The 22,027-nt window shown below is 42.4% G+C and overlaps 2 protein-coding genes across 2 annotated transcripts in view; one reads left to right on the top strand and one right to left on the bottom strand.

Annotated features, from left to right (window-relative positions):
- Positions 1–22,027, bottom strand: part of LOC308283962 (histone H3.2) — a gene marked incomplete at its 3' end in the record, with an annotated part of 144,177 nt that overhangs the window by 63,531 nt on the left and 58,619 nt on the right. The window lies entirely within an intron of this gene.
- On the top strand, positions 267–20,678 carry psmd3 (proteasome 26S subunit, non-ATPase 3). The gene is made up of 12 exons (XM_080724421.1): positions 267–564; positions 1,978–2,168; positions 3,123–3,263; positions 3,927–4,063; positions 4,623–4,813; positions 5,794–5,897; positions 7,920–8,034; positions 8,571–8,690; positions 9,416–9,519; positions 12,476–12,631; positions 14,329–14,379; positions 20,307–20,678. The coding sequence occupies exons 1-12, from the start codon at positions 402–404 to the stop codon at positions 20,382–20,384; spliced, it is 1,551 nt and encodes a 516-aa protein (XP_080580547.1). The 5' UTR covers positions 267–401; the 3' UTR covers positions 20,385–20,678.

The following is a 22,027-nucleotide window of genomic DNA, read 5'->3' as shown; positions in this document are numbered from 1 at the left end:
GGCTGCTATCACGCCTAGCTGTCATCGACTCGTTTCGTCTGACGCTATGCTCCTTCGTACGGCGGTGTCGCGCTTTAGAAAAAACAAACTACCGATCTACAAGCCATCAGAGGGTCTGGTCCGCCGTCCGCGTCGCACTGTCAGCTTGTAGATCGTCTATTTCTTTTCCAAAGCGCGACGCATCGATCTTTTCCTTCATCCGCCAGTAGGGCCTTTTTCTCCCACAGTGCACCGCGGCGAACCACCACAAAATAGTTGCCAGTCATTCTAGAGCCGAGCGGTGAGTCGTGTGACTCAACAAAAAACAACAACAAAACTGTCAAAAAAACGGTCGAACCAAGAGTCAATTTAGCTTGAACTATTCCAATTTCAGTAGTGCACGTAAATACGGTCAATAAACCATGAAGGAAACGACCGCCAAGCGACGGGAGAAGCCCAACAAGGACTCCAAAGCCGACAAGAGCAAAGAGCCGGGCCCCGAGCCGCTGGACGTGGACATGCCGGAGGAGGACGCAGCCAACGCGGTCAAAGCGCCCAAGGAGCTCGACAGCCTGACGCTGGAAGGTAACGGTTCCCCGGGTTGTTGTTGTTGTTTGTTAGAATTGTTGCGGTTAGAATGTTAAGGTGCCAATGGTGATGTCCGTTAACGCTCAACACTAAACGGTTAGCTGAATTAGCATAGCCCGGCTAACTAACACAAGCTAAAACACGTTTATTTGACATGTAAATAAATAAGCTTTGCCTCCCACTTTCTACTGTAAATACCTTTATCTTTTGACTTATTATTTCCCCCCCTTAATGTTCTTATCTTTTATTTTACGACTGTTTTTCCTATTGATGATATCCTCCTCTGCATAGCACTGACTGTGCTCTATCTGTCTGTCATAGTGTCATGCAATGTTTTGATAATAAAAGAAAAAAAGTTTCCTATGTAAATAAGCAGTAAGGCTTCCTTGGATCTCCGTTTAGTTGACCTTGTACCAGTGAGATGTACTGTTATGAAACCTTGTACCTTTTCCTATGCAAATTTCCAATAGTCTTCAGTCAATCAATCAACCAATAAGCTAACTTGGCAGTAAAGCTGTAGCTGTCAGTTCTGTTCTGTTGGCCATAACAAAGTGAAAGTTAAATTGTTAGGTTTATGTGGAAATTGGCCTTGATAAAAGACATCATATCATTATATTGCCGTCTTGATCCAAGGATATGGGGAAATAAACGTGGTTTAACTGAGAACTACTAAGTTGGAACAGCGTGAACACAATTTGTCTCTGTTGGTACCTCTGCTCTAAGCTCATGATTTATTTCATTGACTGTGTCTAGTAAATAAAATCATAACTTGTGATAGAAATATGGATCTAGTTGAACTTTAGTCTTCAGTGAACAGTGACAATACTGTAGTGCTTGACCACAAATGACAGCTATGTTATTTAGATGGCATGATGTTTTGACGGAGGCTTGTTTTGATGTTTACCCGGTATCCCTGTTACTTTGTAGCAGTGTCTGTGCTAAATGCCTGAGTTGTAAAATATCCTCCTCTTTCCCTATCTATCTATCTATCTATCTATCTATCTATCTATATGTACTGTAATGTTTATTATTATTACCAATTTGTACCATTGCTGTCATTGTTGCTGTACCTTTGTTGTAAAACTACCTGATTATGGCAACTTAAATAATAATCTTTTGAGAGTTTATACTCTATTCTTAACACTATTCGGTGATATACTATTCGCCGAAAATGCATTTTTAACGCTTTTCGTCCGGAAATATTCGCAGGCCAAATATTCGGTCACATCACTACTTCTGCCCTTTGCCTCACATTTCCATCTCACCACTTGTCTCTTACTTCATCATATTTGTTCTCTCTCCCGCTCCTTCACCTTCTCTTCATTTCATTGTACATCACCCTGTGTTTCTCCACTCCCACTATCCCCCAACACACTTTCTCATCCGCTCTTCCTTCTTCCCCTCCATCAGACATCAAGGAACATGTGAAGCAGATCGAGAAGGCGGTGTCGGGGAAGGAGCCTCGCTTCGTGCTGCGTGCGCTGCGTGCCTTACCCTCCACCAGCCGTCGCCTCAACTCCAACGTCCTCCACAAGGCCGTGACCGGCTTCTACACCAACAACGCCACGGCCAAGGACTACCTGCTGGGCTTCCTGGAAGAGGTGAGGGGCTTGACAGGCTAGTAAACTCCATTTTACGCCTGCCATCAACCACTTAACCCACGGGTCTTCAACGTTTTCAGGCCAAGGACCCCTTAGTTGAGAGATGAAGCAGGGACCCCCACAACCTTTTCATAGATTCCATATAGTTTCATACGTTTGACAGCACAATCATCCGTTTATTTTGGGTTCATGTCAATTTGTGTTTTCAGATATTTAACCACTTGAACCGTTATTACTTAATACATTTAACCTTTCACTCTGTAGTAGTCTGCTCTTTTCCCCCTCTACACAAAACCTCTTTGCAGAAAATATTTTGGCAAGTGGTTAATATAAAAAAGGAGAAAAAAAGGTTTCTATCACACAAAGATTTGGAGGACCCCCTGTAGTAACTCTTGAGGACCCCCTGCTGAAGACCCTTGACTTAAACATTTGAACCTTAGCGTCCCTCTTCCGAGGGGGCGAAGATTTCGTGAAAATAGAAGCTCCAACAGATCATAATGCGCCACAGCAATGAGGCGTTGTAAACATGTAGATAATCTATTTCCAACAAAAAGATTTTATATGGGAAGGGGGCCTAGTGTAGACTAGTGTAGAAAATAGCCAATCTACAGGGACTCCCTCTTTCTCAGGTGTTTCGCCTTGATTGTGTCTAAAGTCTAAACCCTGACATTTTACTTAATTAAAACTATGCATAGACCCAACCCTAACCTCGCAAACGCTATGCCTAACCCTAAACTCACAGAAACGATAAGCTCGAAACCCTGCAGTCCGCCTGGCTGAAACACCTGGAAAAGCGGTCTAGAAAGCTCTCACTGCAAGTTGCGATGCAACACATCGATCACTCTCCATCTTCTCTCCATCCATCCATCACCCTCTCTCGCTCCACCTTTCCCTCTTCTATAAATCCATCCATGTTTCCTCCTGTCCATTCATCCTCCCGTCTCTCCCCCCTAGCCCATGGAGATAGCTGAAGGTGAGGTCCCGTTCCGTCCCAGGACGGGGAAAGCGGCCGCCACTCCTCTCCTGCCTGAGGTCGAGGCATATCTGCAGCTTCTAATGGTGGTCTACCTCAACAACAACAAGCGGTACACAGAGGTAAGGGTGTGGGGTGTGGGGTGTGTGTGTGTGTGTGTGTGTGTGTGTGTGCGTGCGTGCGTGTGTGTGTGTGTGTGGGGGGGGGGGGGGGGGGGGTATTTTATGTCAACATCGAATACTGGTAAGAGGTTTACCATCCAAGGTGATGACAAAGTAGTGGAGTTTTAATAGATGGAGTTGCATAAGAAACATGTTTGGGATTTCAGAATACACACATAATTCTTTACTAGGGATGGGGCGATATGAAAATGTCATATTGCGATTATTGTGACAAAAGAAATCGTGATTTACGATATTATCGCGATAATCAAAATCCATTATCCTGGGATGGCACATTTGCCCAAAAAATTGCAGATCTAAAAGCTCACAATGCGACGCGTTGTGAGCTTGTAGATCGGTTCTTTTTTGGCAAAGACATTTGAAAGAGTGAAAAAAAGACTGTATCAAGTACCTATATTAAGTACCTTTTACCTATTATAGAGGGACCAGGGTATATATGGTACCGGATATGCAGCTCGGCAAATGAAATGTGAATTGATCCCAGTGCATGATGGAGGATGATATCATATTAAATCTCCACGATACAATTATTGTGAGTGTTTTTTTATCACCATAAACGATAATATCGCTTATCATCCCATTCCTATTCTTTACCCCCTGTAGGCCCAGAAGGTGTCAGACGACCTGCTGCAGAAGATCGGGTCACAGAACCGTAGGGCTCTCGACCTGGTAGCTGCAAAGTGTTATTATTACCATGCACGGGTCTACGAGTTCCTCAACCAGTTTGACACCATCCGCAGGTACCCACACGCACGCACACACACACATACACACACACAGAGGCTTGGGATCTGGAATTGGAGGAACCGGATCCAACACTAAGGAACTGGAATTGGTTCCATCACATTTGGAACAGTTTCCAGAGCCGGTTTTTATCCCACGGTCAGTAGTATCATAGATTCCGTATAGTTTCATTGTTTGACAGCACGATCATCAGTGTATTTTGGATTCATGTCAGTTTGTGTTTTCAGATATTTAACCACTTGAACCGTCGGTACTTAATAAACTTGACCTTTCACTCGGTACTTGGTCTGCTCTTTTTCCCCTCTACACCAAACCTTTAGGCGAAAATAGCCGATCTACGAGCTCATAACGCCTCGCGCTGCGAGGCGTTATGAGCTTGTAGATCTGCTATTTTCGGCTATAGTTCTCCGAATATGGACGCTAGGGTTCAAGTGGTTAATAATAAAAAAGGAGGGAAAAGAATTGGAGGACCCCCTGTTGAAGACCCCTGTTGTAAATACATCTCTCTTTGCCTGTCCCTCCCCCTCTCTCCATCTCCCTCCCTCCCTCTCCCAGCTTCCTTCACACACGTCTGCGCACGGCGACGCTGCGTCACGACGCCGACGGCCAGGCCGTCCTGTTGAACCTGCTGCTGAGGAACTACCTGCACTTCAACCTGTACGACCAGGCCGAGAAGCTGGTGTCCAAGTCTGTGTTCCCTGAACTGGCCAACAACAACGAATGGGCCAGATACCTGTATTATACCGGTACGGAGGGGGGAGAGAGAGAGAGAGAGAGGGGACATGTGGGCAGGTAGTCTTATGTAGCCCAGACATATTGGTGGAGATCTCTTCACCTGCATATTGGTGCAGATACGCCTGTTGTAGGGCCGTGGAGATTCGAACAAATTCACATATCACACTTTTTTTGTAAAGATACCTTTATCAATACCGTGAGAGAAAATGTAATTGTGACGATAATTTCTACTTTCTTTTTTTTTTTTGATTTTTTTTTTTGGGGCTTTTTATGCCTTTATTGATAGGACAGTAGACTGACAGGAAATGGGGAGAGAGATGGGGAATGACATGTGGCAAAGGTCGTCCGGATCGGGAATCGAACCGGCGATGCCAGCAGGCATCATAGCCTAGTATGTGGTATGCGCCTTGGCCACCAGGCCAGCGGGCACCCCGATAATTTCTACTTTCTACTCTACAAAAAGAAAAAACAGATCTACAAGCTCAAGTGTTGCAATGCAATGTGTTCAGTTCTGAGCTTGTAGATGGGCATTTCTAACAATTATTGACAATCTTTGAAAAGTACAAAACGAGGCTTAAGTGATTAATACCAGGAAAAGATTACACCTTTGACATATCATGATATAATATGTGAAATACGTCCGGAGGGGGAAAAAAGTCATAGACTAGTCTGGCTGTCAGAGTGGAGATACCAGAATAATTGAATGAACGGAGCAGCGAGTGAAGGAGACGTGATTCGTGTCAATGGATTGAATGTGTTCAACATTAATTGTTCTTCCTAGACTAACGCCCCAATTCTGGTCGTGTCATTATCGAAGAAAATAGCATATCAACACATTTTTGAAAATGGTCGACCTGCAAGCTCACGGTTTTGCGAGCTGGTAGATGTGCCGTTTTTGAAAATGTTAGAAAAGGGCCTTTATTCTTCAGTGGTTACATTTCTTCGCCGGCACCGTTTCATTCTCTCTCCCCCTCTCTCTCTCTCTCTCCAGGTCGTATCAAGGCCATCCAGTTGGAGTATTCTGAGGCGAGGAGGACGCTAACCAACGCCCTGAGGAAGGCCCCCCAGCACACCGCCGTGGGCTTCAAACAGACGGTCAGTACTCACTCGTAGGGCTGTCACGATTGTGACATTTTACACGACGATTAATTGTCGCTCAAATAATTGCAATTAACGATTTATCTTTTGTTCTTTCTGTCGTTGGCATTTACATTTCTGTTTGGCTTGTAGGCTAAAACAGATTTTAATTTGCTTGATTCAATATTTAGATATTTGATGTAAATGTCACCAGGCCCTCCTCCTGCAGGACGCCTCCCAATACACACCCATTGTAACTTCAAACAACGTTTTAACCATGATAGATTCATTAAGGCCGGCTTTACACTGCAGTCAAATCCAGCCCAAATCCGATTTGTTCTCAAATCTGATCTTTTGGCCCGACGTTTCACACTGCATTTGCAAGTGACACAGATCTGATCTGTGCGTTCAGACAGCGTTAGCCCAAAGCTGCCCTGCGGCGACATGTATGCTTTGGTTACCGTGGTAACGACGTAGGCGTCATGACGTTACGTCACTACGGCGACGCTGGTTGATTACGTTCAGGAAATGCGACATAATAGACCATAGTAAACACACGTTAATATTGTTTTTCTCTCTTCTTTTCTTTACTCTCGTGTTTCGCTCTTCTCTCTCGTTTTCACTGTTTAGCTCACGTGTTTTCACTCTTCTCTTTTGTTTTTCTCATGTGCTCAGTGCGCTGTAATCAAATAGTAAATACTCGCGCTCTGTAATGATGTAATTTACAGCCGCGCTCGGTGACGCTTGGCCAGTTTGAAGTGGCTTGTATGTGACCTGCATATAACTCAATGGGGTGGATGTGGTCGCTGCTTTCAGACTGTGTCAGATGTCCTCAGATCCGATATGGATCGGATTTGAAACTACCTTTAGATGTGGTTTTTCAAAATCGGATTTCATGTGACCTGAATGTGACATGTTGGGATTTAGACTATTTTTAAAAAATCGGATTCCACTTTTGAAGTGACTCAGATCTGATTCAGGCTAGATTTCAGTGTCAGTGTAAAGCCGGCCTTAAAACACTCGTTATTTTTTCTGGTGACTCATACTACCCTCCTAATATGTGAGCAGGCCGTGTTTTTCGATAACTTTTTTTCATTTATTTTTAATCATTCTTTATTGTATTTTCTTTTTTCCATTTTCCCAAAGAATTATTAAAAACAAATGAAAAAGGTTATGGAAAAAAAAACACGGCCTGCTCACATATTTGGAGGGTAGTGTGAGGCACCAAACTAATAATGGGTGTTTTTAATTAATCTGTTCATGGTTAATTAAAATGTTCAGGGTGTTCAGAAAAGCCTAATTAGATGATAAAATGACCAAAAGATTTTGGGGGGGAAAAAAATCCTTTTTAAAATCCTAAAGAATCCCAACCCCACTCATATTATGCTCACATTGTATGTGTCTAAGAGCCAGGCTTTCCTTCACAGAAAATAACTTGGGTAAAACAGTCATGTACTATACAGTTAAACATCGGCAAGCAACAAGATTGTTCAGGTGACCTTATAAGTCTTCTTTGAGATTGTCTAATTCACCTAATCCCTTTTATAACAAACTAGAAACAATATTTAATACTTTGTAGTACATGTATTTGTGTCAGATTAGCCCATCTACCCCTAAAAGACCCCTAAAAAGGTAAATCAAACTAATACATTTAGGAAGACTTTTTCTTTTTTTTTTTCAAATATGATCAATTGAAAAACAATCATTCATGTCCTGAATTCCTAGTTTGAAGCCCTCAGATCTTTCTCTCATCTTCCATCGGTGCTGTTGTCACCGCCTGGTACTGTAAATTGCGATAGTCATTTGCACTTTTATGTCTCAATGGATTGTAACTTAACATTACAGAATGTAAACGTATTGAGGCCTCGCATCGAAGTGACTGTGTAGCTGGACTGTATTGTAAATGCAATGAATGTAACATTGTTGATACTGATGTCTCCTTCTCCCCACCTTTACCCTGTGTCTGTATCCCTGTCTCGGATTCTCTCCTCCTCTCTCTCTGTCTGTCCTCCTCTCACTGCCTCTCCATCTCTCTTTCAGGTCCATAAGCTGTTGATAGTGGTTGAGTTGTTGTTGGGGGAGATTCCCGACAGACTGCAGTTCAGACAGCCATCGCTCAAAAGATCACTCATGCCTTACTTCCTTCTCACACAGGGTACACAAAACACACACGCACACACGCTCGCACAAAGCACATTAAGCCATTTAGACAGGGTACGCATTATTGCGTATTATTATTTTATGCTTTAACTATTGAAAAATAGCAGATTTACAAGCTCACAGCGCGGCACCGAGTTCTGCGCTGCGAGCCTGTAGATCAGATTTTGAAGTGTCTTTTGCCACTTTTGTCAGTGTTTCTCACACTTTTTCATGTGAAGGACTCCCAAAATGATATTTATTTGGCCACAGACTCCACATCTCAAAATATTTAGTTCCAGGGACCACCCAGAAGCAAAATTTGAGTTACAAACGTTCGCTTTAAAAATACATATATTCAAAGGTTTGCACACATTTTCACGACTTTTTCAAAAATGGCAGATTTACAAGCTTGCAGCGCGCTGTGAGCTTGCATATCTGCTATGTTTCAATAGTTAAAGCATTCAATAATTCTAAGCCCAATTCCATAGTTCCCAGAATGTTTTCATGGTCAGTGTTTTGTTCTCGTGTGTGTGTGTGTGTGTGTGTGTGTAGCTGTGAGAACAGGGAACCTGGCCAAGTTCAACCAGGTCCTGGAACAGTTCAATGAGAAGTTCCAGACAGACGGGACCTACACACTGATCATCCGACTGAGACACAATGTCATCAAGACTGGTAGGGTGTGTGTGTGTGCGTGTCTGTCTGTTTTTCTGTACAGTGTCAATAGCTAACGTGTTTATAAATGTGTGTGTTCTAGGGCATTAACGAAAAAGTCGACTCAGTGGACTTCATTACACAAGTCGACTCCCACCAGAGAAAGTCGGAAGTTGTAAAAAAAAAAAAAAAAAACGTTCTATTGTGAAAATAGTAGATCTACATGCTGTAGATCGGCTATTTTCACAATTTCTGCCTCTATATATCTGACAGTCCTTAAATTGGCACTTTGGAAATGTGCAGTACCCTCTATACACTTAAACTTTATGTCTGTTTACAGTTGAGTGAGAAAACAAACTTTCACATTAAGGTAATCATCTGGGGACCCCACAAAATAATTGGGGGGTCGTGTGTGATGTGATGACGTCATCAAACGATAAAGTCGACTTCAACTCAACGTTTTACTGAGTCGAGTCGACTTGAAAAAAATCACAAGTCGTTAATGCCCTAGTGTGTGTGTGTCTGTCTGTCTGTACAGTGTCAATAGCTAAGACTGGTGTTTTATACATTTGTGTGTGTGTTCACTCAGTGACGATGCTTTCTATGGCAGAGGGAAATAATCTTTGTCAATTTCTGAGCCTTGAGCTCATATGTTTTTAGTTTTTCACTGTTCTTTGTGTGTGTGTGTGTGTGTGTGTGTGTGTGTGTGTGTGTGTGTGTGTGTGTGTGTGTGTTTGTGTGTGTAGGAGTGCGTATGATCAGTCTCTCTTACTCCAGGATCTCTCTGGCAGACATTGCTTCCAAGCTACAGCTGGACAGTCCAGAGGATGCAGAGTTCATAGTGGCCAAGGTGACACGCAGACAACCTTAGTGATCTTCAGCTTGGCAGCTGACATGTTTTCGGGTCACAAAAGTCTTTCTCTCCCTCTCTTTGCCCCAACCACAACCATAAATGCATAGTAGGGGACAACTTGTATTATTATTATTACCAGTAAGACTCCCTAATCGGGAGATAAGCGACCGTTGGTCGCTTATCTCCACAAATAGGCCAAAAGTTTGTTTTACCAATTATTACACTCTATGTGAACATTTACATCAACAAATCCCAAGTACAGGGCATCATCTGGGATACAATCCCTTTTATGCCCATATATGGAGATCCCTAACATAATCCCTTTCATGCCCATATATGGAGATCCCTAACAGAATCCCTTTTATGCCCATATATGGAGATCCCTAACAGCATCCCTTTTATGCCCATATATGGAGATCACTAACAGCTAACAGAATCCCTTTTATGCCCATATATGGAGATCCCTAACAGAATCCCTTTTATGCCCATATATGGAGATCCCTAACAGAATCCCTTTTATGCCCATATATGGAGATCCCTAACAGAATCCCTTTTATGCCCAGTTGGTTGCTAGGGTAAAAAAACATGGTTGCTATGGTAAACAGTTGGTTGCTAGGGTAAACAGTTGGTTGCTAGGGTAAAACCATGGTTGCTAAGGTGGTTGCTAACGTACACTAACAGACCAGCAACAACAGACTGTTGCCACAGCAACGTACACAAAGGTTTGTGTACACATGTGGTGTGATGTCATACTGAAGATATATGACATCACACCGTACACAAACAAAGGTGTGACGTGTGACGGACGGACGGACGGACGGACGGACGGCCGGTGGAGGTTTTCATAGTAAACTGCTCCCTGACGGTCGCAATTATTTGGGGGTTGTCTCCTCGACGATCCTTATAGCGTGTCAGTCATACAAATAATTGCATTGCGCAAATAATATACTACTACTTACTACCTGGTTATCAGGACACCCTACAATTGTCTGCCTATTTGAGAATTTGAAAGTTTTTCTTACTGAGAGAAAGGGAGACAATAATGTAGTAATAATAATGTAATTGGAATTATATTTGATATCCCTGTCATTGAATCTGATTAGATTATATATTATTATATTATTTGCAACGTATAGCATAGATGTTTTTCAGATGGGTATACACAGGGGTCTTCAACGTTTTTAGGCCAAGGACCCCTTAGCTGAGAGAGAGATGAAGCAGGGACCCCCTCAACCCATGGATACCATATAGTTTCCTCGTTTGACAGCACAATCATCTGTGTATTCTGGGTTCATGTAAATGTTTGTTTCCAGATATTTAACCACTTGAACCGTCAATACTTAACCCATTTAGGCCTAACCTATAGAAGGGCTAAATCAGAAATTAGCCTACAAAACAAATATGTTGCTACATACTGTACATGTACTGTAAGCCCCTCCCAAACAGCAAAATGTGTTCCCGGCCTAAACTTGGCATATCACTCTGTACTTAGTCTGCTCTTTTTCACCTCTACACGACACCTCTTTGCCAAAAATAGCCGACCTACAAGCTGCGAGGCGTTGTGAGCTTGTAAATCGGCAATTTTTGGCTAAAGTTCTCAGAATATGGACACTGGTTAATATAGAAAAGGAGAAAAAAAGGTTTCTATCACACACAGATTTGGAGGACCCCCTGTAGTAACTCTGTGTTCCGGCTGGACCCTCTAGGGGTCCCGGTCCCCCTGTTGAAGACCCCTGCTATACAGTAAGGGTTGGGACTCGTTAGGATTTTAACGATTCCGAGTCCTTAGCGATTCCCTCTTAACGATTCCGGTTCCTAACGGTTCTCTTAACGGTTCCAATATATATATTTTTTCATATTTTCTGACACTGACGCTTCTGTATGTGCTATAGAAAAATAAAACATGAACGATTGAGACCATTTAACAGTAGTTGTTTACATAAGCCTAATGGGCATTCAAATAAATAATAATTTAGGTATAGTTGTTGTAATACAAATTTATATTGTAATATAATCACAGTTAAGGGTCAATTTGTTTCTTACCAATAGGGCTACTTTTGTGTAATTGAAAATGTAGATATATTCATGTGGTGTGTGGTGTGGTGTGGTGTGGTACTAAAGCTGCAGTGGAAAAGGGGCTATTGTGAAGTCAGGTTTCTAAACGTCGCGCCCATCTGTATGTTTAAGGCTTTAAGCGTTGGTTAAAATAGCTGATCTACAAGCTCACGTTGTCTTGTGGATGCGACGCGTTGTGAGCTTGCAGATCAGCTATTTTCGGCATGCAACACAGCGAAGTAGTCAGGCTTTACTTGCGTTGCAACTTGCAAAGACGTAACAAGGAAGAAGAGAAGCACCCAGGCAGACGGCACAGAGGAGCGCCTCAGTCCGCTCACATATCAACTTTCGCGAGGTCTTCTGCAGCTGCGGGTGTTATTTGGAGCATAATGTGAAATGTGAATGAAAAGAAAGATGCGAGGACAGAAGACCGCGGACCGAACGAGCGAACGAGCCTACGAGCGCCGCTCATGGACGTCAGAATGAACGCGCTTTCAGTGAGCTGAAGTACAGCCAAACTTTGGAAGACTTCTGTCTCTTCGGCACCATGCTGTTTGTTTATCACGCTGCTTATTGGTGTGTTCAGTTGTCGTCGCTCTCACTCGCGCTGCTCAGTGACGCGGACATTCCCAGCATTCTTTCTTTAGAGGTGGCCTGACATCACCACAGCTGCTTGCAATGGAATGCACATTAAATGCGCGCTGATGAGACCCGTTAAGAGAATCGGACCGGCAAAAATGGTTCTGGACCCGCTATCATGGAACCGGGTCCTAAAAAGAACCGGTTTCGGGTCCCAACCCTATACAGTATATATAAACCTTTTGTTTTATGTGTGTTTTCCTTTTTCCCCCCTCTGCACGTCTTCATGTCCCTCTTTCTCCCTCCTCCTCTCTCTCAGGCCATCCGTGATGGAGTGATTGAAGCCAGCATAAACCATGAGAAGGGCTTTGTCCAGTCTAAAGAGACCATGGACATCTATGGGACCAGAGAACCCCAGCTGGCCTTCCACCAGAGAATCTCCTTCTGTCTGGACATCCACAACATGTCTGTCAAGGTCAGCATGCGTGCACACACACACACACACACACACACACACAGAGAGAGAGAGAGACGTATGAGCATTCAGGTATAAAGCATTCACACTAGGCATTAACCAGAAAGTCGACAAGTCGACTCAGTCGACTTCATTAGACAAGTCGACACCAGGTAAAGTCGAAAGTAAAAAATAAATAAAATGTCAGCTGTGCTTGCGCTCTCCACTCTGTCACATTGACAGTGCAGTGCCAGTACACTGCTAACTGTAGCCACTAGAGCAGGGGTCTTCAATGTTTTCAGGCCAAGGACCCCTTAGTTGAGAGAGAGATGAAGCAGGGACCCCCACAAGCTTTTCAGAGATTCCATATAGTCTCATCGTTTGACAGCAGCATCAGTGTATTTTGCATTAATGTCAATTTGTGTTTTCAGATTTTAACCACTTGAACCGTCAATATTTAATAAACTTGACCTTTCACTCTGTACTTAGTCTGCTCTTTTTCCCCTCTACACCAAACCCCTTTGCCAAAAACAAGCTCACAACATCTCGCAGCGTCAGGCGTTGTGAGCTTGTAGATCTGCAATGTTTGGCTAAATTCTCCGAATATGGACGCTAGGGTTCAAGTGGTTAATATAAAAAGGTGGGGAAAAAGTCTATCACACAAAGATTTGGAGGGACCCTCTGTAGTAACTCTGAGGACCCTCTGTTGAAGGCCCTTGCACTAGAGGCTAAATGGTTCACAAACGGGCATACAAATGGCATCTGATGGCAGATCTCGCGAACATCCTATGTTTTCTGGTGCCACGTAGATCCCATGAGAGTTTGCTGCTGGGACAGAGGAGGTTTCTCCTGATGTCTCTCTTCAAAAAGCCATTTTAGTGCCAAAGTGTTTGGAAAATTGTGTGGCTGGTGGCGATTTTGTCCAATATCTATTTCAGTGGCCATGGGGTAAAGAGAGACTCATTCAGAAGTAGGGATTGGGACCATCCGCGATATTATCGTTTATCGTGATAAAAAACACTCATGATAGTCGTATCGTGGAGATTTACTTTATCGTGATATCGTCCTCCATCATGCACTGGGATCAATTCACCTTTTATTTGCCGAGCTGCATATGCGGTACCACATTAAACCCTCTATAACTGGTAAAAGGTACTTATAATATACGTACTTGATACAGTCTTTTTTCACTCTCTATCAAATGTCTTTGCCAAAAAATAGCCGATCTACAAGCTCACAACGTGTCGCATTGCGACGCGTTGAGCTTGTAGATCACAACGTGTCGCATTGCGACGCGTTGAGCTTGTAGATCGGCTATTCTTTGGCAAATGTTCCACCCCAGGATAATGGAGTTTGATTATCGCGATTTCTTTTGTCACAATAATCGTGATATGAAATGTTCATATTGTCCCATCCCTACTCAGAAGCCGTGTCCACACATTCGTAAACCATAACTTTGGGAGCAGCAATTTGGTGTGCGGACTCTTTTCTTCTTTATTGCACGTTCGCTTCTCCCATCCGAACGAATAGACTCCCACCTAATTCCGGTGTCCTATAAAGGCGTCTAACTGCAGTATGTCACGCAGATGCGGAAAGTAAACCGGAGATGGCATGGCTTTCTTTTTTGCGTGTGTGTGTCTTTGTTAAGACCTCTTCAGTCCAGTAATCTTTCTGTCTTGTGTATGTCTCTGTGCCTTGTGCGTTGTCTCCTCTTTCAGGCCATGCGGTTCCCTCCTAAAGCTTACAACAAGGACCTGGAGTCAGCAGAGGTGAGAAAGCCCCATAATGATCCCACTGGTTCAATGTAGGCCTGCAGTGGTTAATCACGACAAATCTAAATAAACTAATAGATCAATAATCTCTCCCTATTTTGATCAAGCCATTAGTAGAGGAGCCTATCAATTTTTGTAATTTTGGAATGATAATTGTTGGAGACATGTATATCTTCATTCTTGGGGTTCTCACAATGCCAAAAAAACATGTCTTCAATTTTTCTTTTTGGGTTTAGCATGTGTAATTAGCATAATTAGCCAATTAATTCCCAAAAAAAGTAAATGGCAATAACCTTGCTTCTGGGTAACTTATAAAGGTGATCTAAGAGTCTAAGTCCATGTTTGTGAGGTCCAGAAACTCATCTGTTACCATTGTGAAGTCATACAACCTTTACTAAGTAGCATAATTAGCATATATTACGCAACAACGAGGTGAAAATAAGCAAATTGCTGCATTTCTTTGTTTTAGTCAACTTTGAAAGCTTCTCACAGACTCTAAGATGTATGTTTACAAGTCCAGGAATTATTATTATCCTATACATGAATCATGCAACCTTTTGTCTGTGTAATAATTATGTAATAATCACACCGAAACCAGAATTAGCTATATTTCTTTATATATCCCTCATATAAAATAAAGAACAATATGAGAAATGGTCACAGAATTATCAGATTGTTTATACTAATATGTACAGAAAGTTCTGTAAACACATTTAAATAGAAGGGTCTCCATCGTCATCGTCAATCCCAACAGTTGTGCCTTGCTTACATTACAACACACCTCTTCATCTTCCCCACACATGCACATCTCGGAGCAGTTCAAATTTTGAGATCGACAAGAACAATGTGACATGGACTGGGATTTCTTGCAGCCACATTTGATCAGTTGAGTAATGGTGGCTGGAGCTGGGGGATCCCGTGTTGTGACTGGCACCAGATGATCTCCCTCAGCCTCCCATCCATATTCAGTTGCTGGTGGCATCTGTGGGTTAGGTACGTGGTCCTGATACCATACCATTGCCTGGTAATGGGCACGGGCAATGGCTTGATGTAATGCTCTTTGTGTAGGTGGCAGCTTCTCTGCTTATAATTGTTTCTTTGTGAATAACCTCCACCTGAGTTCACCAACATCCACAAGATTTGTACCGGGCTCATACAGCTGGCAAACAAATGCTTCAATCTTTTTTTCTGTGTCAGAACTGAGCTTTTTTGTCTTTTTGAAGTACCTAGAGTAGCAAATGCAGATACCACCTCCACAGGACACCGGTTTAGGGCTTGCCAACAGGTTAACTTTCCCTTTCCAGCAAAATGGCCTGTCTGGTCAGCTCCAGTGAAGGCATGGAACCCTGGTAAGACTGAAGTCCTCGTTTCACCCAATGCCTGCACTACTGGCTCCAGTGAGATGATACGTTTTTGGTTTCCCACACCGGTGATGAAATAGGTGTCCTTGCACAGCTGATTGTACCGTCGGATTGCAAGAACAAAGACATCAGTGTCCGGGGACTCAATGTAGAGCTGTGTTGCTCCTCTTCGGACAGCATCCAGGCTGTGCAGGATTATCCTTATGTCAGCCTCTTCCTGTGAGCTGTGGAGATGTTTTACATCGATATAGTTTGAGTGGACATCTTGACTTGACGTGATTATGAAAACGTTGGGTTTCCCCTGGAAGTGTTGGAGGGCTTTCTTAGCAAGATAGACAGTCAGCTCATCTTTGGTGTGGATACCTGACAAGAACTGTTTTTCAGACACCTTCCCTATCGGTGTGTTGTCTTCCACATGATAAGTGGTTGGGGCCTTGCCACCCTGGCGTCGCATACGCGTGGCCTCCTTCAGTGAAGATGCAATATCATAGCGGTCAAATACTACATGGGTCTCACTATGTTCTTTGGTCTTCCTGTCCAGTATGGCTATGAAGTGGTCAGCCCACTTGGAACATATCTTGATCCATGATGGCTTTCCCATTGCCTGTACCAATGCCATTCCATCTATGACACTTACACTCTTACATGGCAGGGGACAACTGTCAGTGGCAGCACTCTGTGGTTGCTGATCAACACCAACGTCACCAGTCCTCTTCTCATTCTGCAGCTCCTCGAGAATGGTCATGAGCTTGCTCTTGTCTGTGCAGGGCCGAAGCTCACCAGTCACTGTGAAGAGAGCATGTGGTTTGGCAGTGAACTCGTGCTGGCCAATGGCTTCTTTGAGGTTGATCTCTGACCGTGATCGAGCAACAATCAGCATTCGAGCAAACAATGACCTGTCATCCTTCAATTCCACCACCTGGTCAGCGAGCTTGTGTTTCACAACTTTTCCTGCACTCTTCCACATCTTCAGTTGAACCTTTTTCATTCTGGCCCAGACACTGACTTCATTTTTGTTAATGCGCGCTTTCACAAAAGCAACATAGTTCTGCTGGCCAATTTCGTCTTGGCTGCATACATCTTTCTCCACGTGGGGTGGCATCACAACTTTTGTGATGATATTGGGTAGGTCTTTGCCATGTTAGAGGATTCAAAGATGACATGATCACATGCTTCAATCGAAGTACATTCTTTTCCTGCCTTGTCCAGACAGCAATGGACAAGTCATGGTGCTCCTTTTGTGTAGCTGTTTGTGTGCCAGCCATCTGGCATGCTTCTTCAGCAAGTCTACTCAGCTCTGGTGCGACCAGAGAAGAACCTTTCCCGAGCACTAGCATTCTGAGTAATGCCCACAAAGCCTCCAGTGACCTTCATGATGCGATTGTGATGTGTCCAAGCAGCATCATTCAGGTGTTTTCAATAACTATGATTAGCTTTATCAGCTGTGATCCCTCACAGCTGAAGCACAGTTGCTTGACTAATTATGACAAGAATTAATCTATGGATATCCTAACAGAAAAAGAAACAGGTAATTTCCTACTTTCAGACTAATTAATAAATCATGTATGCAGATTATACTAATGACAAAAGGTTGCATTTAGGAATTTCTGGACTTGTAAACATACTCAATTAGTCAATAAGAGTCTCAGATTATCTCTCCAAAGTCAGCTAAATGTGAAAAATGAAACGATTTCCTGATGTTCAACTCGTTTTTGAATAATTTAAGCTGATTATGCTAATTATGAAAGGTTGTATGACTTCACAATGGTAACATATGAATTTCTGGACCTCACAAACATGGACTAATGCTGCATTCACACTGCAGATATATAGTTGAACGTTTTGCTTGCTTGGTCAATGTTATCTCAATGGAAACCAGCTTTAAAGATAGAGGAGATACACAGAACAAAGCTTTGAAAGCTTTAAAGCTGGTTTCCATTGAGATAACATTGACCAAGCAAGCAAAACGTTCAACTATATATCTGCAGTGTGAATGAGGCATCAGACTCTTAGATCACCTTTATAAGTTACCTAGAAGCAAAGTTATTGCCATTTCCCGTTTTTGGCAATTAATTGGCTAATTATGCTAATTACACATGCTAAACCCAAAAAGAAAAATTGAAGACATGTTTTTTTGGCATTGTGAGAACCCCAAGAATGAAGATATACATGTCTCCAACAATTATCATTCCAAATTTACAACCAGCAGAATCACTTGATTGGCTCCCCCACTACATTGGAGATGGTGAAAATCACAAAGCTTTTTTACACTTTATGGATTTGTTAATAGTTAAGTTTTATTTGTATTCGATCTTGTTTATTTGATAAATGAATTGATAGATTAATAATTCTTTAATCAATTTAAAGACACATGCACCCAATGCTGATTATATCCTTGCACCTTGCAGTGGTATAGAACAGGTCTTTAAAGTGCTGATACCCGCAGTGTCTAAAATAGCATAGAGGAATTGTTGGGAAATCATTTAATGCATGAAACAAACGCATTTCCCACGGTTGTGCTAACACAAAGACCATTCTTGTCACAGATATATCATAGCAGCCATTAATCGAATAAGCTGGAGCTGTGTTTAGTCTGCTACCACGACACACGTGATAAGGATACCCATCATGTCTGTTTTCTTCCCCCCCACTGTGCTTTCTATATGAATGTGATGTTCTGACAGCATTACAGTGCAGAGACACTCTGTGACCACTGGAGGGCAGTCTCTCACCAGAGAGCGTTTGACATGCAGGGACTGGAGACTATGAACACATTAACATGTGCTTGGTTTAATTTTATTGCATCCCTGACATACATTAAAAAAAGAGGAATAGAATGTGCTCATGTTAACAGTGAGAAGGGGCATTTGCTGATATTTGACCTCAGAATCAGTCTTCTCATCACATAGAATATCGTCGTTGTCGGGTGAAAACCTTGTACGTCCAAAACCGTTTGTTTTTGCATTTATCATTTTAAAAATGATTTAAACTAGTGAAAACAGCCGATCTACAAGCACTCAACGCCTCGCACCGCGAGGCGTTGTGTGCTTGTAGATCTGCTGTTTTCACTACTTTTCTGCGACGGCCTTGTATGATGAAGCAAGGCTTTACTTCGCGGAAGAACATACACATTTGAAACTTGGAGATACGAGGTTTCCACCCGACAACGACGATATAAGTGTTGTGTGCCTCTAGAGGTGCGGGGTAGAGTGGCGTTCTTCTTGGTACCACAACAATAAAGCATGTATGGAATTATGGACAAAATTATAGCCAACGATATTCTACGTTTTGGGTCCGTGAGTCTAAATCTCATCAAATGGTACTCCGTGGCTCAAACGCCCAACAAATAATGGACCTTGATTTCCAAAAAGGGTTGAAAACCACTGCTTTAAAAGAACAACCAGCGGTAATGCTCTGTCACACCCAACACAACCTTTAGCACAAGATGCTGTTGGGATAAGACATATTCACGGCCCGCCCACTTAGCACATTTCTTAGTAACTTCCTGGTGCTGACGTCAGCTTTGAAGGGTAAGATAACACAGAAATTGCTGGACTTAAAGCCAACAAATCATTATTTCGAACGGTAAAATAAATTATAATGCTTTGTGCCTTTTACTATCTTGTGTTCTTCATCATGCTAGCCGTATTTTATACTTTACTATTCGGAAATTGTATTACATTTGCGATTTCTGTGTTAACTCTATGGGCTTTTAGTAGGGTTTTACCCTTCAAAACGTGACTTCAGCATCAGGAGGATGCTGAGTGGGTGGGCCGTGAATAGGGCTAGGGCAGGTGTCAACCTGCCTCTTTGGTGGGATTAATGTTTTCAAAGGATCGCTAAACTTAACTGGTAAAACGGTGACTATGAAAGAATTAAGTTATTATGAAGACCTGCGTGTTCCGTGATCAGGGCCAATGTTCTCCCCTAAAACAACATTTGATTACCTGAGACGAATAACAGTCTTACATACATCTTTTTTTATTTATTTACCAGACTGTAAACCACAAACTAATCATTTTTAATCTGTTAAATTGTTAATGCACTCCCCCCTCATTTTGTTAAATCTTCTGTTTTAATGTTATCTGCTCCCTTTGTCTGCTGAATATTGCTTGTACGGAATTATACTGTTGTTCCACAAACTGTTGGAGATATACTGTTTTTCCACTTTCCATAAGTATTATGTCTTATAATTCCTAATATACACGAGTTCAGTAAGAGAAATCTAATTCAACAAAATGAGGGGGGAGTGCATAAAGAATTTAACAGATTAAAAACTTCTAGTTTGTGGTTTACAGTCTGGTAAATAAATAAGAAATCTATATTCAAAAATAATTTCGTCAAATTTTTCAAGCTCAAAGCGTATTGCTTGCTTCGTGCCGCGTTTCAAGCTTGCAGATCTCTTACTTTTGGTACTGCTGTGTGACACTCTAGTATGATCCAGTAGGGCATTACCGGTAATTTATGAAAAGAAAAAAAGCACAAAAGTTCTAATGTGGAGATAAGAGGTTTCTACCCCCCGGTAACAATAATCTTTTATTTTTTGTGTCTGTGCACGTGTAGGAGCGCCGTGAGCGCGAGCAGCAGGACCTGGAGTTTGCCAAGGAGATGGCCGAAGATGACGACGACAGTTTCCCGTAGTTTCAGAGTCTGCCAATGTCACGTTCCCCGGAGAGCAGGATCTTGTGTTTCTGTGTCCGTACTCCACCGTTAGTAAAACTACCCCCCAGTTCCTTGCTTCCTACACCTCTGTCTCCCTTCCCTTCCCTTCACCAAGGTGTGTGTTCTTTTTTTTTTTTTGGCACGTGTTCTTGGCTCGGTGCCTCACTGACAACCGTGCACCCAAAAAAAACTAAATGTATAAACTAAAACTGTACTCTCCTCTCCGTATTATTTGGCAGAAAATAAATAAATGCTGTTTTTCTTTTTGTCTAACTTTGTTTGCATCTTTGTCATTTTTATTTATTTATTCTGAGATCATTTTCATCGTAGGCTTCTAGCACATGAACAATAGGTGATTGAAACCAAACACCAGGTAATTATATCGGATGACAACCATGGCCAACGAGCTATATGGCGTGCCGCTGAGTCATCAAAAAACATGCCATGAGAATATCTACATAACAGTGTGTGGGGAAGGTTTCAAATGTCATCGCTTTTGTAGTTCAAACATGTACAGTATTTTCTGGACTATAAGGCGCACCTGACTATAAGGCGCACTGTCAATGAATGGTCTATTTTCAAACTGTTTTCATATATAAGGCGCACCTGACTATAAGGCGCACATAATAGACGCTACCGTTGCGTTATGCATCAAACAGATGGAGCTGTGCTAAAGGGAATGTCAATGTCAATGAATGATCCATATATAAGGCGCACTGGACTATAAGGCGCACTGTAGTTTTTTGAGAAAATTAAAGGCTTTTAAGCGCGCCTTATAGTCCGGAAAATACGGTAGTCAATATATGCCAAATCTGCATGCTGCACCAATGGTATTTTGTGTTATGTCAAGGCCCATATTTAACAAACATTTCAGAATGTTTGTTTGGAATAGCAAAGAAGTAAGTTTGAGAAGAACAAAAATGTATCCTACTACTGCAGAGTAGGTCACAAGAAGTCGGTGGCGGGTATCCCACTTTACGCATTTATTTAGCTATGCCTTATCCAGCATCCCGCGTTAATCTCAAAGTGATATCAATATTGAGATGATGTCTCGTATTTTTGTTGGCTCTACTTTGTGAACGTGAAACTGCTGCTGGACTGGCGCTTTTCTCAAATCTGGCTTTTATCCAACAGCTTTGTAGAAAGTGGGAAGGCTGTCATCACGGAGCTGTTCCAGATGTCACTCAAACTCTGCAAAAGTGGGTCAAGAGCAGGTGAACTTGTCGCTGTCATTGCTCCTTACGCTATACCCAACGGGGGAGAAATACAAGTCAGCTACAGCAAACACTAGGAAACAATTACCACGGTGTGGAGCCGGTGCAAGGTGATTGAGGCTATTTTGTTGGGAAACCTCTGATTAAGTATTCTATATGGTTCTACAGAACTTTAATATTACGATGTTTGGCCCGGACAACCATGTCATGATGCCTATCCTTTTCGGTGCCATGGCATTGGTCCGAAGGTTCATTAGTCCGAATTTGTTAAGAATACTATGCCTAACTCTAACCTCAGTAACCCTAACTAAATTCGGACTAATGAACCTTCGGACTAATGAACCTTCATGAAAATGCATTCCTATTGCCACACATCATATTTGACTGGGAACACCAAACGTGTGACAC

Source organism: Nannobrachium achirus (genome assembly GCF_963921795.1).
Source record: "Nannobrachium achirus genome assembly, chromosome: 4".
NCBI classification, from domain to species: domain Eukaryota; kingdom Metazoa; phylum Chordata; class Actinopteri; order Myctophiformes; family Myctophidae; genus Nannobrachium; species Nannobrachium achirus.
Note: the sequence above shows the minus strand (reverse complement) of the source record. Positions and strands in the feature narration are given on the sequence as shown.